The sequence below is a fragment of the Mercenaria mercenaria genome, chromosome 10, assembly GCF_021730395.1.
Source record: "Mercenaria mercenaria strain notata chromosome 10, MADL_Memer_1, whole genome shotgun sequence".
In the NCBI taxonomy this organism is placed as follows: domain Eukaryota; kingdom Metazoa; phylum Mollusca; class Bivalvia; order Venerida; family Veneridae; genus Mercenaria; species Mercenaria mercenaria.
In genome coordinates, this window is record NC_069370.1 from 30361207 (window position 1) to 30374525 (window position 13319).

General features: G+C 31.9%; 1 protein-coding gene across 1 annotated transcript in view; it reads right to left on the reverse strand.

The window, feature by feature from the left end:
• Positions 1-4884: 4884 nt before the first annotated feature.
• The window catches only part of LOC128559850 (uncharacterized), a 37777-nt gene continuing 29342 nt past the window's right edge, over positions 4885-13319 (reverse strand). The window contains exons 2-3 of the mRNA XM_053552599.1: positions 7891-8241; positions 4885-5958 (exon numbers count right to left, since the gene is read on the reverse strand). Of these exons, the coding sequence (XP_053408574.1) occupies positions 5876-5958; positions 7891-8230 (423 nt within the window). The 5' untranslated portion in view covers positions 8231-8241 and the 3' untranslated portion in view covers positions 4885-5875. The remainder of the gene's footprint in view (positions 5959-7890; positions 8242-13319) is intronic.

Here is a 13319-nt window from a genome sequence, read left to right on the forward strand (position 1 = left end):
CTATGTATCTAAATGTAAAATTCAAAAGCGTTGACACTGGTCTATTTAAGAAACACAACTTCGGCTTTTTATTTTCATTTCAACAATATCCATAAGAATAATATCAGCATGCTGAACGATTTTTCCATGAAAAATGCCAGGCGAGGGGTACTGCCGTATGTATTCTAAGCTGTAAAATTTGTTTGAATAAATGCAAATAACAAGAAAATATAACTTACGTAAGAAATAATATGTTTTAAAGCTACAGTAACTAGAAAGATAATCTTATTCAATATTTTTTTATAAGAAATTACGACAAAAAGTAAGATATAAGCTATTTTAAACATCTATGTTGCCATGGTTACTGTAAACTTTAAGATAACTAGGGTACCATGTAAAGTGCATGGTATTTTGCTTCTAATATTTCCCAAATATTCCATGTTAGTCATTAACAGAATGCCACTTAGGCCGTCGAAAACCCCTATTTTTATACATAGTTGTTTAAAAATGAGAGAAAATGCGTTACCATGGAAACACGAGCCCCGCGACATATGCATTTAAAGCTTATATTAGAAAGCTAACGTGCATACTAGGAAAATTAATATTTATGCAGACTTCTACGAATATCAATGAAACTAAAATACGCTGAAAAGTGTTAAATATCCGTATTTTCCTTCTTCTTTTAATATGAAATATCTTTAGAGGGTCATGTTCTTCAAACCTAGATAAAAATTGAACTTGAAGGGACAGAGACAAACGAAATTGAGATTGTAGCAGTTAAAACAACATATTACACGAAATACAAAAACATGTTGCGGTTAAACTAACTTGAATTTACCCTTGTAACAAGGTAACCTACCTCCTTAACAGACTTCTTGTCTTCAAAACTCAATTTACATTCAATTAAATTTGAACGTGTGCACAGAATTCCCACGCGTCGGGATCCAGAACGCGCCACCCCACGTCCTATAGTCGCAAAATTCTCCTTTTTTAAGGACAGGGAAGAAGTTCGTCGGTCTGGGTACCTGTTACGAGGAACACGTTATGGCATTAATGAACAGTTTCCGGAAGAAATCGAGAAAAAGCGGCGTGAACTTTATCCTCTTATGCGATACTTCCGTGCACAGAACAAGCGGACTGTACTTGTGCGCGACAGGTTGTTCGTCGACGGTAGGGAAGTAAGAGCCGGGGAGGTTGATATCTCCCAGGAGCAGAGAATGCCACGTGGACCGTCAACCGGAAGCAGAGGCCGCGGACGCGGGGGCGATCGGCGACCCCAACAGCGGTGGACCCCATCTCAGCCTTCCGGCGGTAGAGCTCAACCCCAAGGATACGGCCGGTCACCAGGCACCGGAAATGCGACCGACTCCACGCACCTATAAGGGGGCCGTGGTGGACTTTCATACTCTTGCCTCAATGTTTGTGGCTTAACAGCAAAACTGAACATCCCTGAATTTGTCAGTCATGTAAAGTCTGTTGATATATTTTCTTGTTTTGAAACCCATTGTGATGATTTTGATCTAATTACCATTGACAATTATGATTGTTTTCTTAAAAATCGTTCTCAAATAACATCCAAAAAGTCCGGTGATATAGCAACTTTTATTAAGAAAGATATTTCAAAGTTTTTCTCTATAATCACAACTGAATGTGAATATATACAATGGTTTAAGCTATCTAAAGCTGTTTTTAATGCTGACGAAGATGTAATATTCGGTGCAGTATATGTACCACCTGAAGGTTCAAAATATTTTAATCAAAACCTACTGGATAATTTTTATGCTGAGATTGAAAACTTTAACTCCAATAATAAGTACGTGATATTACTTGGAGATTTTAATGCCAGAACATCTAATATTGCAGATATTGCAGAAGTAGACCAAAGACTATTTGAATTTATAAATATGGACACGTCTGATATTTTTGAAATTTATTTGCGTGAGAAACTACAAAATAGTAATATGTGCTTTGAACGTTGTTCTCAAGATAGTCATGTTAACCGTTTTGGTAGATTATTGACCGAAATTGTCGTGCTAATGATTTTGTTATATTGAATGGAAGGTCATTGTCTAATAAAACTGGACATTTTACGTGTAAAGATACGTCTGTTATCGACTATGTAATATCATCGTGTGAGGCTATTTCTTTATTTAAAGATTTTCAATGTTAACCAATATGAGACAGGTAGTGAGAAAATACGTAAATGGGATAATAGTAAGAAACAAGATTTTATAGATAATATTAATATGCATATTATAGAAGATGCGTTGCAGAGACTCTGTGAAAACGATGCGGATCTTGACCAAACTAGTATTAATGAAATAGTGAGTTCTGTTGATTATGCTTTAGTTGACTCTGCCCGCACTACGTTTGGTATATACAGTAATACCCAATCAAAGGATAAATGCAATAAGAAACAGTCTGCTAAATGGTTTAATGATGACTGCAAAGCAGCTAGGAGTAACTATCACAGATGTAAACGCAGATACAGTTATGTTAAAAACAATGATACTAAAACAGAATTGTTACAGTCATCAAAAAAATATAAAGCTATAATAAGAAAATCTGTTGTAACACATAAAAGAGAAGTTAGGAAAAAAATTAGAAATATGCGGAGTAAGTCGCCGAAGGAGTATTGGAACTATATTAATAGTTTAAATACAAAATGTAAGCAAACTAATGCTAACCCTGACGCCTTTTTTGAGTTTTTTAAAAATTTGAATGCTAGTTACGATAATGCAAATGAACACGTTGATGCTGATTTTCCAAATGTACATATAGATCATAATCTTAATGACGAAATTACAGTTGATGAAATAAAAAAGTGTGTAAACAAATTAAAGTCCGGTAAGGCCAGTGGCCTAGATAATGTATCAAATGAATATATTAAAGCATCTTGTGATATCTTGATGCCATTGTATCAGAAATTATTTAACAAAGTATTTGATACTGGGTTAATCCCAGAATCTTGGCTAGTTGGATCGATTGTACCTATTTTTAAAAATAAAGGGGCAAAGGATGACCCGCAAAATTATAGACCTATAACAATTCTGAGTTGTGTTGGAAAATTATTTACTGCTGTGTTGAACAACAGGCTATCAGAATACCTAGAAACTTATAATTTGTTAAACGAAAACCAAGCTTTCTGTTAATAATTAGTTGTCAAATTTTTTCCCTTGTGCAAGAGGTGTGCGTCAGGGTGAAAATCTTTCACCGATACTTTTTTCTCTGTTCTTGAATGATTTGGAAAGCTATTTGATGGAACATAATAACGTAAGTGTAACTATATCAGATGAAAACTTAGATATGTATTTAAAATTAATAGTTATACTATACGCAGATGACACAGTTGTCTTTGCAAATTCTGAAGAAGATCTCACGTCTGTATTACATACTTTTAATGAATATTGTACAATATGGAAGTTAGATATTAATTTTGATAAAACTAAGGTTATGGTTTTTGGTGATCAATTTCATAGAAATAGAAATTTTGTTGTTAATAATCACCAGATTGAAGTTGTAGATACATTCAAATATCTTGGTGTGGTTTTCTCAAAAAATAGAAATTTTGCCACAGCTAAAAAGCATATTGTTGAACAAGCACGAAAGGGTTTATTTAGCCTGTATAGAAAAATAAGAAATTTAGATTTATCAATAGATTGTCAACTGAAACTATTTGATTCTACTATATTACCCATCTTGACTTACGGATGTGAAGTCTGGGGTTACTCAGATGTTAACTTGTTAGAAAAAGTGCATACTGACTTTATGAAACACATATTACATGTTAAACGTAGTACTCCACACATTATGCTTTATGGTGACCTTGGTAGATACCCTATTTGTATAGCTATTAAAAAGAGGATAATTGGATTTTGGTATAATGTTATTACAAATAATGATAAACTATCGTCTTTTATGTATAAATTTATGTATTCGGACTACATCAGAAACGACAAAATGTACAGTTGGTTATCATATGTAAAATCTATTTTAGATGAATGTGGTTTAGGTTATGTATGGCTTAACCAAGGTTTTCTATGGTTCTAGAGAGCTTTTGTTAGCTAAAATTGAAAAATGTCTTCAAGATCAGTATATGCAAACCTGGCATAGCAACGTTTTTGAATCTAATAAATGTTTAAATTACCGTATGTACAAAACCGAACATAAATATGAACATTATTTTGATGCACTATCACCATACTATGTTCAGACAATTGTCAATTTTAGAATGTGTAATAACCATCTACCTATTGAAAAGCTAAGATGGGCAAATATAGAACGTAATGACAGAATTTGTAATGTTTGTAATTTACGAGAAGTAGGTGATGAATTTCACTATTTATTTAAGTGTACTCATTTTAATCAGCTACGCAAAAAGCTAATTCCTGAACGGTATCTAAGAAACATTAATTGTATACGTTTTGACTCTTTGATGAATGAAAAGGATGAAAATATTCTTTACAAGTTAGGCAATTTTTTAAATGTCGTTATGAAACATTTTAAGAAACCACCCGGCAGGCAACATACCACATAATTTAACTTTTAACTTGAAATAGTGTAGCTCAACTTGTTTTCTACCTCTGTTAAGTGTAAACTTATATTACCTTATCTTTTGCAATCTGTATTATATACTACCCGCAGCCTGGTTAATATGTTTGTAATAATTGAATTATTATACCTCTTATCTCATTTGTATGTGCTGAGTGTACTAATAAACTGAAAAACGGTTACTTAAAAAAAAAAAAATCGAGTCTGTGAAAGGTAATAAAATATTCGTCACCCTATACTCCTTGTAGCATCGGCTTAAGCGTATCTCTATTACATAAATAATGTAGAAATCTATTACACAGAATTTAAATAAATTCCATGATCACAATGAAAGTGAAAATATAACAACACAGAGTCCAAGGACTAAGAGACATTCTTCGATTGCCATACTTCAATTAAAGATTCCTGTTGTTATATTCAAGAATATCTACTCGATGTTAGACTCTAGGTCAAATATTTTGAACCAGTGATTACAGATTTAAAGCATTCCCGCAATATGTTTGAACAGGTGAAAGTGATGTTTGGTATGTTGGAGAAATTAGCAATACTTAAAACACCACATACCATTGAATATTACTGTATCTATGTAAAATATCAACTCAAACTAACTTCTGATGTGCGCATTAATTAACAAAACAAACGCATTATATTTTCTTTAAAAGCTTTAATTATGTTCCATTTTGGTATGCCAAAATAATTTAAAGGCTTATGTTTGGTCTAAATTACTTTTTGGCAATATTTTCAAGTTGTTTATTTATTTTTACACGTGCCAAATAGTGACTGTCATCGATAGCATGTTGCTGGCCAAAGATTGAACCTGATAACTATGAAACAAGAGAATAGTTTCTATATTTTGGTGAAAAATAAAGCAGGAACACTGGTTGTAAAATCAATTATTGTTGTTTCTAGATATACAAGATTCAAACACTGCTGAGATGGTCAGTAGCTCAGATATCACGGATATTTTATGCAGTATATTCACAATCTTGCTCACCCCAACAAGGGCGCAAATATGAATATTGATATTCGTTTGATCTAAAAACATTCTTCACTAGGCTTAATGTCGAATCAACATTCAAAAAGACGGATCTGGCTTTATAAGTTTTCAAAGAACAGATTTAAAGTTTTAAAATAAGATTCAGTAACAATGCTAAAATGCAAGTCCAGAAAACTATTTTGAAAACAATTTCGAAAGTACAAATTCAGAAAATAATTTTGAAAGTACAAATTTGTAATACATTCTTTAATCGGTAAATTTAAGAAATCTGCAATTTAAAAGAGTAAGTGAAAACAATTAATTTCTTCAGAGAAGCATTAATTTCTTAGCCACTACTTTTATCTCGTTTCATGATATATCGTCCAATTCCGGATCAATCCGTTGAAACAATTCCAAAAAGTCATCGGCCTCATCAGTTTCCATGTTGTGTCCTGAAATATAAACAATGGTTACATTTATAAAAAGATCTTTTTGAAGTTTATACTACAACTAAGCAAATTACATGTAAATTACTTAAAATCCGCTAATGCGTGAGGTATTCTTGTTCAGAGAGCTAAAAGAGAGAAAATCTAAATTATTATATTTTTGCGAGAAATTGACCTTTGCTTGTAAATGAAAATTCTCTAGTGTATCATGTATATAACAAAGCCTTTTCGACTGAGCCAATTCAAGACGACACGTGAGCAAGGTCCACGGTGTAAGATGAAATAGTAAATTGTACAAAGGTTTTCTTTAATAATCTACTCATCTGATATAATAAAAAAATACAAGTGACTTTTATCATTTGTTTTAAAACGTTCTCAATATTTCATTATTGCTGTTTTCACTAATCTATTTGTGTTTGCTGACATTCGGATTGTAAAATATCAACTGCTGACACCAAGCAATTTTTCATTTGAGGAATTTAGTTGTCTTACTTCATTGAGATGTCTAGCTCCAAAGAAAATATATGCATAAGTAGAGAAATATTAACACATATGAAATGTCTGTAACCACATCTTAACTCCATGTTGATTTCAAACTAATATAGTATAAACTCTTCTGTTATTCCTAAGTGGGATCATTTGTTATTTTACAGTTTTACACGATGAATAAAGTCAAATCTGACATTCTTTACACTATCGGAATTTTATGTCGTCTGAAGCAATTTTACTAATCCATTCAAGATGATCTAGTGTGTGTGTGCTCGGCTTTAATTTCTTTTTAAACAGTTTTTCAGTCATATAAATGACAGTCAAAATTATCTAATCAACGTCGTCTGTCATATCTTAGATATATCTTAGCGTATGTGCAATGGCGCATTCTCCTTTTTTTTCTTTCTTTTTTTATAATTTATCTTTATATAGTCATCACATGATACGTATATTTACATAACTAGCTAAAATGCTACAGAAACAAACACCATTTACTTTTATTAATTACTCAAAATTGCCATTTGCTGTATGTGATGAAGTTTTATAGTTATAGTGCAACAAAAAGATAAGTTTCTATTTAAAAAAAAAACCTGATATAACGCATTCTCTTGATAATTGTTCAGTTGACAGGTAAAAAGGTAGGTTAGATATTCTGTACCTTAACAAATTAAGTCAAGCTACGTTATTGAGTAAAATGAGCTGTGCTCAAAGGCAAAAAAAAAACAAAAAAAAAAACAGAAATATATGTTTGCTTTTAGGGAACAGGAAATTTGATTGAAATACAATTCCCATTTTGATAAGCTATTATGTAATGCAGGGAAATACGCCTATTTTCTTATTTCTCATTTAGCTATTCAGAGTCAATATACTAAGAGCTAAAGTGATATGTAAACATTTGGGTATCTAGCTGAATTCTAGAATGTCCTTTCGAATTAATCAGATACCCTCGTGTTTCTACAAATTGTATAAATTCTTCCAGAAGACCCTTTGAAAGCACAGAACGGTACAAAGTAAAATAATAGCAGACTCGGATTGATTAAATTTGTTTTTGAGAAGTAAAGAAATTACCATACCCTCCACGGCCCCTAGACCAGATTTAAACGGAATTCTATTAAAGTAAAATTGAATGGGGCCCCTAGATCCGATTTAAACAGAATTCTATTAAAGTAAAATTGAATGGGGCCCCTAGATCCGATTTAAACAGAATTCTATTAATTTAAAGTAGAACTGAATGGACTCCACACTCTCAGAGCCAAATGATTTTACTAAGGCAAATAAATACACATTATAAATATTGAAAGATAAAAGAATACTAAAATTTTCAAATAAATGTTTTAAAATATAGGCAAAATGATTATAAATATGTTTATCGAGATGATGTTATAATTAATCGAATAGACTGATAAAACAGCATACAATATGCAGACCAGGGATCATGCAGTAACTTACTATTATTGTTTGGCGATTTTTGCTGTACAGCAATTAATATTGGCCTATGGTTTCTATCCTGTCCTAACTCTCCAAATATTGAGTGTTCGTTTGCCCGTATATCCAAAGAATTTTCTTCATTCGCAAAGTCACTTAACTTCTTAATATGCTGTACGCCCTGTGAATAAGTTTCTGAATATTTTGGAAATGAGTTCTCTCTTTTTAACACTTCGTATAATTCAACTCTTTTTCCAATTCTAGGGTAGTCATTTTCACGGCTATTCGTGTAGAAGAGTGTTGAGCAGAACTGACAGCATGATATAAGTAATATTACTTGAAGACTTGTGCCTGCTGTAAACATACTGATGATACCTGAAAGACATCAAGAATGAAAAGCATAAGACAAATACAAAACAACTCCATATACTCCAGATGACAAGGATCACAACATAATGCCAGGTGTCCATTGTTTGAACGTTTATGAGTTACATAAACAGGGCCATACAATAATCGATGAACTATTGAAATATACAAAACAACAAAAGGGGATAGTGCATAAAAATGGAATTTATCCATACTGATAACTACGTTATTATTGCATTGTTTTAAAAGATGTAACAAATAAAGTATTTGTGGCCAAAATGAGAAATGTATTTTATATATCAGTCCGTCGATAAGCCAAACGGGCACGTCAGTACTATGATTTTATATCTTTAATTCTTGTTTATAGCTAGAGAAAGATATTTTATTGTAATAAAAGTAAAAGTTATATTTTACAAACATATAGACAACTGGAAATATATTTCATGAAGATTTACTCCAAACTACAAACAGCATTTACTAACGCAGTGTGTGTTGTTCTGATAGTTACCTGTACGATATACCAGTTGTGTATAAGGCATACAAAATTATCAAAATGGCATTTTGTTTTTCAAATTTTCAAAGAGTTCAAAAAACTATTTGAAAAAAGAATGAAGATGAAAGTCTGAGGAACTGAATCATTTTGAAATTAAATAAAATCTTTTCAAACCATCTCAATTTGAATCTTGGTGAACAAAAAGTACTTACTTTTTATTATCACATTTATCATACCTAGACCATCTAGTTTATAGAAACGTATGTTAGACATAGAATCAAGATTAAGAGAAATTGAAAGATGTTGTTAGTATTTATTTCTTTTAAACCGGAAGTTATATTGTATTCCAAAACACAAAAAATATTTCATCAAAGGTGGGAATACTGAAGTCAAACCTTCCCCCGTTTTTCGTGCTAACTGCTCCTGTAATGCGTAGGAACACTTATTTTCAAACAAGACTGCTATGATTTTCAATTAAATGACTGTCTGATTTGGTTTTGCTAAATACCATAAATATCATGTATTAAGTGCCGTAAATTATTGTATATTAGAAATGTGCGCCTGACATTTTGTGAGAAACACTTGTAAGGCAATCTGAAAACTGTCTTATATTGATATATTGTTGATATCAGAAACAAACAAGACATGGACACATATTCTTCAATTTTTATTATTTGTACGAAATGAATGTAATAAACAAATTGTTGATATCAGAAACAAACAAAACATGGACACATATTCTTCAATTTTTTATTATTTTACGAAGTGAATGTAATAAACAAGCTAATTGTTTTTGTAAAAAGTAATAAGCGGTCCGTTTATTATGCTCAACGTAACGGAGACTAAACGATTTGCGGAGTACGCGATACTGGTATACAGTCGGGCAGTTACACAACATGGAAACAACTTTCATTTAGGATGAGTCTCTCTGGGTTTATGTGTTGCAATAGCTGATTAGCAGCTTTCCAGTGCGATTGCAGTTTAGGCGATTTTATTGCTTCATTAAAATGGATCAATTATTGAGATCTAAACTTTTTTCTAACTTTTGTTTCGTATCCTCTGATTGGTCCATTGGCCATAATGGATCGGATTTTGATTGTGATTATTAAAACAAAAATGTAAAATAAGTTTTACAGTTTTTCCCTCATTTTGATCAATGGGAGATATTTATTTGCAGAACACATTATCACAGATTTTTTGTATATTATTAGAGCCTCTCATTTGTATTGAGGAAGAATTTGAAATCTTAAAGGAGTAATATATAACGTAATTTGTACTTGTTTACTGAGGAAATTTCTGAGATGCTCTTGAATGTCTCCCACCTAACTAAGAGGCCTGTACTGGTTTCTTCCCAGGAAAGACGGCTTCGCGTGTATCAGTGCTATACACCGAGCACGTTAAAGTTCGCAAAGAGCTAGGCTAAGTTAGCCGGACAGGCCTGTATCTAAAAATGATTTCTCCGTATCTATTCTGTTTTTTTTTATCTCACTCTGTCCCTCTGGTCAGATCGCTCTGTGTCTGTACTAGTATAGAATGAATTTCGCGCCCTGTGTGGCTGCGTTTGCTATATGCACAGCGCTTTCGAACGTATTTATCATGAAAAGGGTGCTATATAAATCTGGTATAATAAAAATATTAATAAAATACCTGACGCTGCTATATAGTTTTGAAAATCATGCGAATAAACTTGTCATCCAAGATTAAATCTTCCAGAACATACAGTATAATTTTAGAACATAAAACTGTTGCAAAATGTTGTTGTGTTTATTTCATGTTTATTCATCTTTGATGCTGTTAGGTTTAACGTCGCACCGACACAATTATAGATCATATGGCGACTTTCCAGCTTTTCATGGTGAAATAAGGCCCAGGCGCTACTCGGGGTACTATTTCATCAACCTTCCGTACGCCAGATAGATGGTGTCCTAAAATGAATTCTACGCCCGAAGTGAAGCTCGAACCCACATCGGTGAAGAGCAAGTAATTTGAAGTCAGCGACTTTAATTTCTCAACCGGCCATGGAGGCCCAAACATCGATCTACCTTTATTATCTTATATATGCCCATTTGTCTCTTCTATATACGCGCTTAAGAAGTTTGGCCATTAAACATAGAAATAGCATGACATCATCATTTTTCAACACGTTCCTTTTAACATGACTAAAAACCTAATCGCAGTATATGACATTAAATTAAGATCAAATGATATTTGATATAAATAAAAACTTCATATAAAACTGCATGTAGCAAGGAAAAGTGATTTCATTTTTCATACATTTGTAAGCAATAAGCAATGATTCATGAAACAAGATGAAAGAGATAACATCATCACATAAATATTATTGAATATTAATAATAGGTGCTTCCGCATAAACCGTGTTCATAAAATATATTTTATACTGCCATAAAAAAATCTTACGTGTATATTGTATCCAGATTTATGTCCCACTTTCGTAAGCTCAAAAAGTACTTTCACTTGTTCCAAATGAATAGTAGGAAGAAAACACTATGATGTGGAAAAAAACTGCAGTTGTTTGGTTATGCCCGTGTGTCGTCTGAAACTATGTAGAAATAATGAAAGGATCTATTTATTCAAACATTTTAATGCATTTGGACGAGACTTTCACATTCTTGTGAACCCTTTGTTTGTCTTTGTCCTTGTTTGTCAATGCCGCATCAAAGGCATGACCTGTCGCTATTGCATTAGACTTATTTCCTTACGTTTTTTAACCAAAGCGACAAAACGATCTAACAAAATCAAGCAAATGAACAAGATCTGAAATAAAATTCATTAGATACCTGTAAGGTAAGTATCTCTTCCCTAATGTTTTAATAATTGTTTTATAATAAGCACACTTGCGAGGTCGTATTTATATAGCTAAGCTTTTGATTAGATGATCATCCGCAAAATTTGCATAGCCACGCAAATTTCTGGGTCAAATTTTGTATATGTTTAAAAAACCCAACATTTCTTGAATGAATGCATAATGAGGTTTTTTATTATTCTTGGTATTTTATAATATAAAGCATTTCTGTCGACCAAACAAATGTATCGAATGCCTGTGTGGCGAATCAAACAACAGTAATATTTGATAATAGCGATAACATTCTTATTTCTAAAGAAAATATACAAGTATGTGTACTAACTTTTTCAATTAGATCTTTTCTATCTGATAAACATTGTCATTGTTTCGATTCAAATTGTTTTCTATTTTAAAAAAATGGGAGGAGAGCAAAACCGTTAAAGATGAAAACTCGAGGCTGAAACATATTTGCTTGGTATTATGAGCCATATTCATTTTGTTCTTATGCATGTGTAAAACCCTGCCATTTAATGTACATATCTATTATTAATTCGGGCCATTATTCAATTAAATCATATAACCTCCTTCCGAAAGCGTTTGCTCAGTAGAAATAGAAAAATAACTACATGTAGTTGGACTTTATATCATCTCTGTTAGAATAATATTGACCTATAGTTTTTTAGACTTTACTTTTCCCATTAAAATAGTGATTTTTATCTGAACATATCTTAAGAAAATTTTCAAACTTTAAAAAATATCATGCCGATTACAGTCGAACAAATATATTTAAAATGACAACGAAGTCAACCGGTGATTTATCAAATATCAATTTAAGAAAAACGTAATCTATAAATTTCAATTTAAACGAAAAAATTCTTCATGTTTTTAATGTATTCTTTTTCGTTATATAACCAGATAAAAAGTAGCCATAAGAAACATTTTAAGTTACTTAATTATATTGCAAGAAATATTATTATTTGTGTATATAGCTGAATTGTTTGCTTTTATGTAAGTGGTCATGAAATTAATGTGCGCCTTTTGGTGTAATACAAATTTTACTTACATGATTTAAAAGACAGATGCTGTGATGCCAACTGGTAATAAACTTTATAACTGACCTAAATTGAATCAGTGTGAAAAAACATAAAGTAATTCTTATCCTAAATCTAACTACCAATTCCAACATTAACATTTTACACGATGTTATAAAGTCTTGTAAACTATAAAACTGCTTTGCTCACCTAAGCTCTCCTTTCACATGCAAAGTATGGATGGTAATGGAAGACTTTGAAAGCGTACGAAACTTTATATTTCATTTATAAATAGACTGAAATGCAATGCGTAGTAGATCATTATGAAATCTCCTTTTCAAAAACCGAGAAAAATAAATAACAGAGAAAGATGAAGCAGCAGTAAGAAACGTTAATTTTAGATGGTAACTAGATATGCGGATAAATGTTAGAACGTATCATTTGCGTATTGTTAAAAGAGGTATTAAAGATTTGAGCTGCAAAATATTGATACAATTATAGCTCTCATTAACGCAGAAAAAAATTCTTGCCTTTCATAGTCACAGGATATGTACATCGTAATTGGCCTAACCAACAAAAGATAGATATCACGAACACTATATTTCAGTAGTCCTTGTTGCAAAACAAGTACTTGAATATTTAAATGGAAAAGTATGGTACGTTTTGCGGACAATCAAACGTTGACATCGGTGTTTACATGTACCGGTAAATTCATACAACCATATGAGTTGCTGACCTGTAGATTACCTGTGATAACATA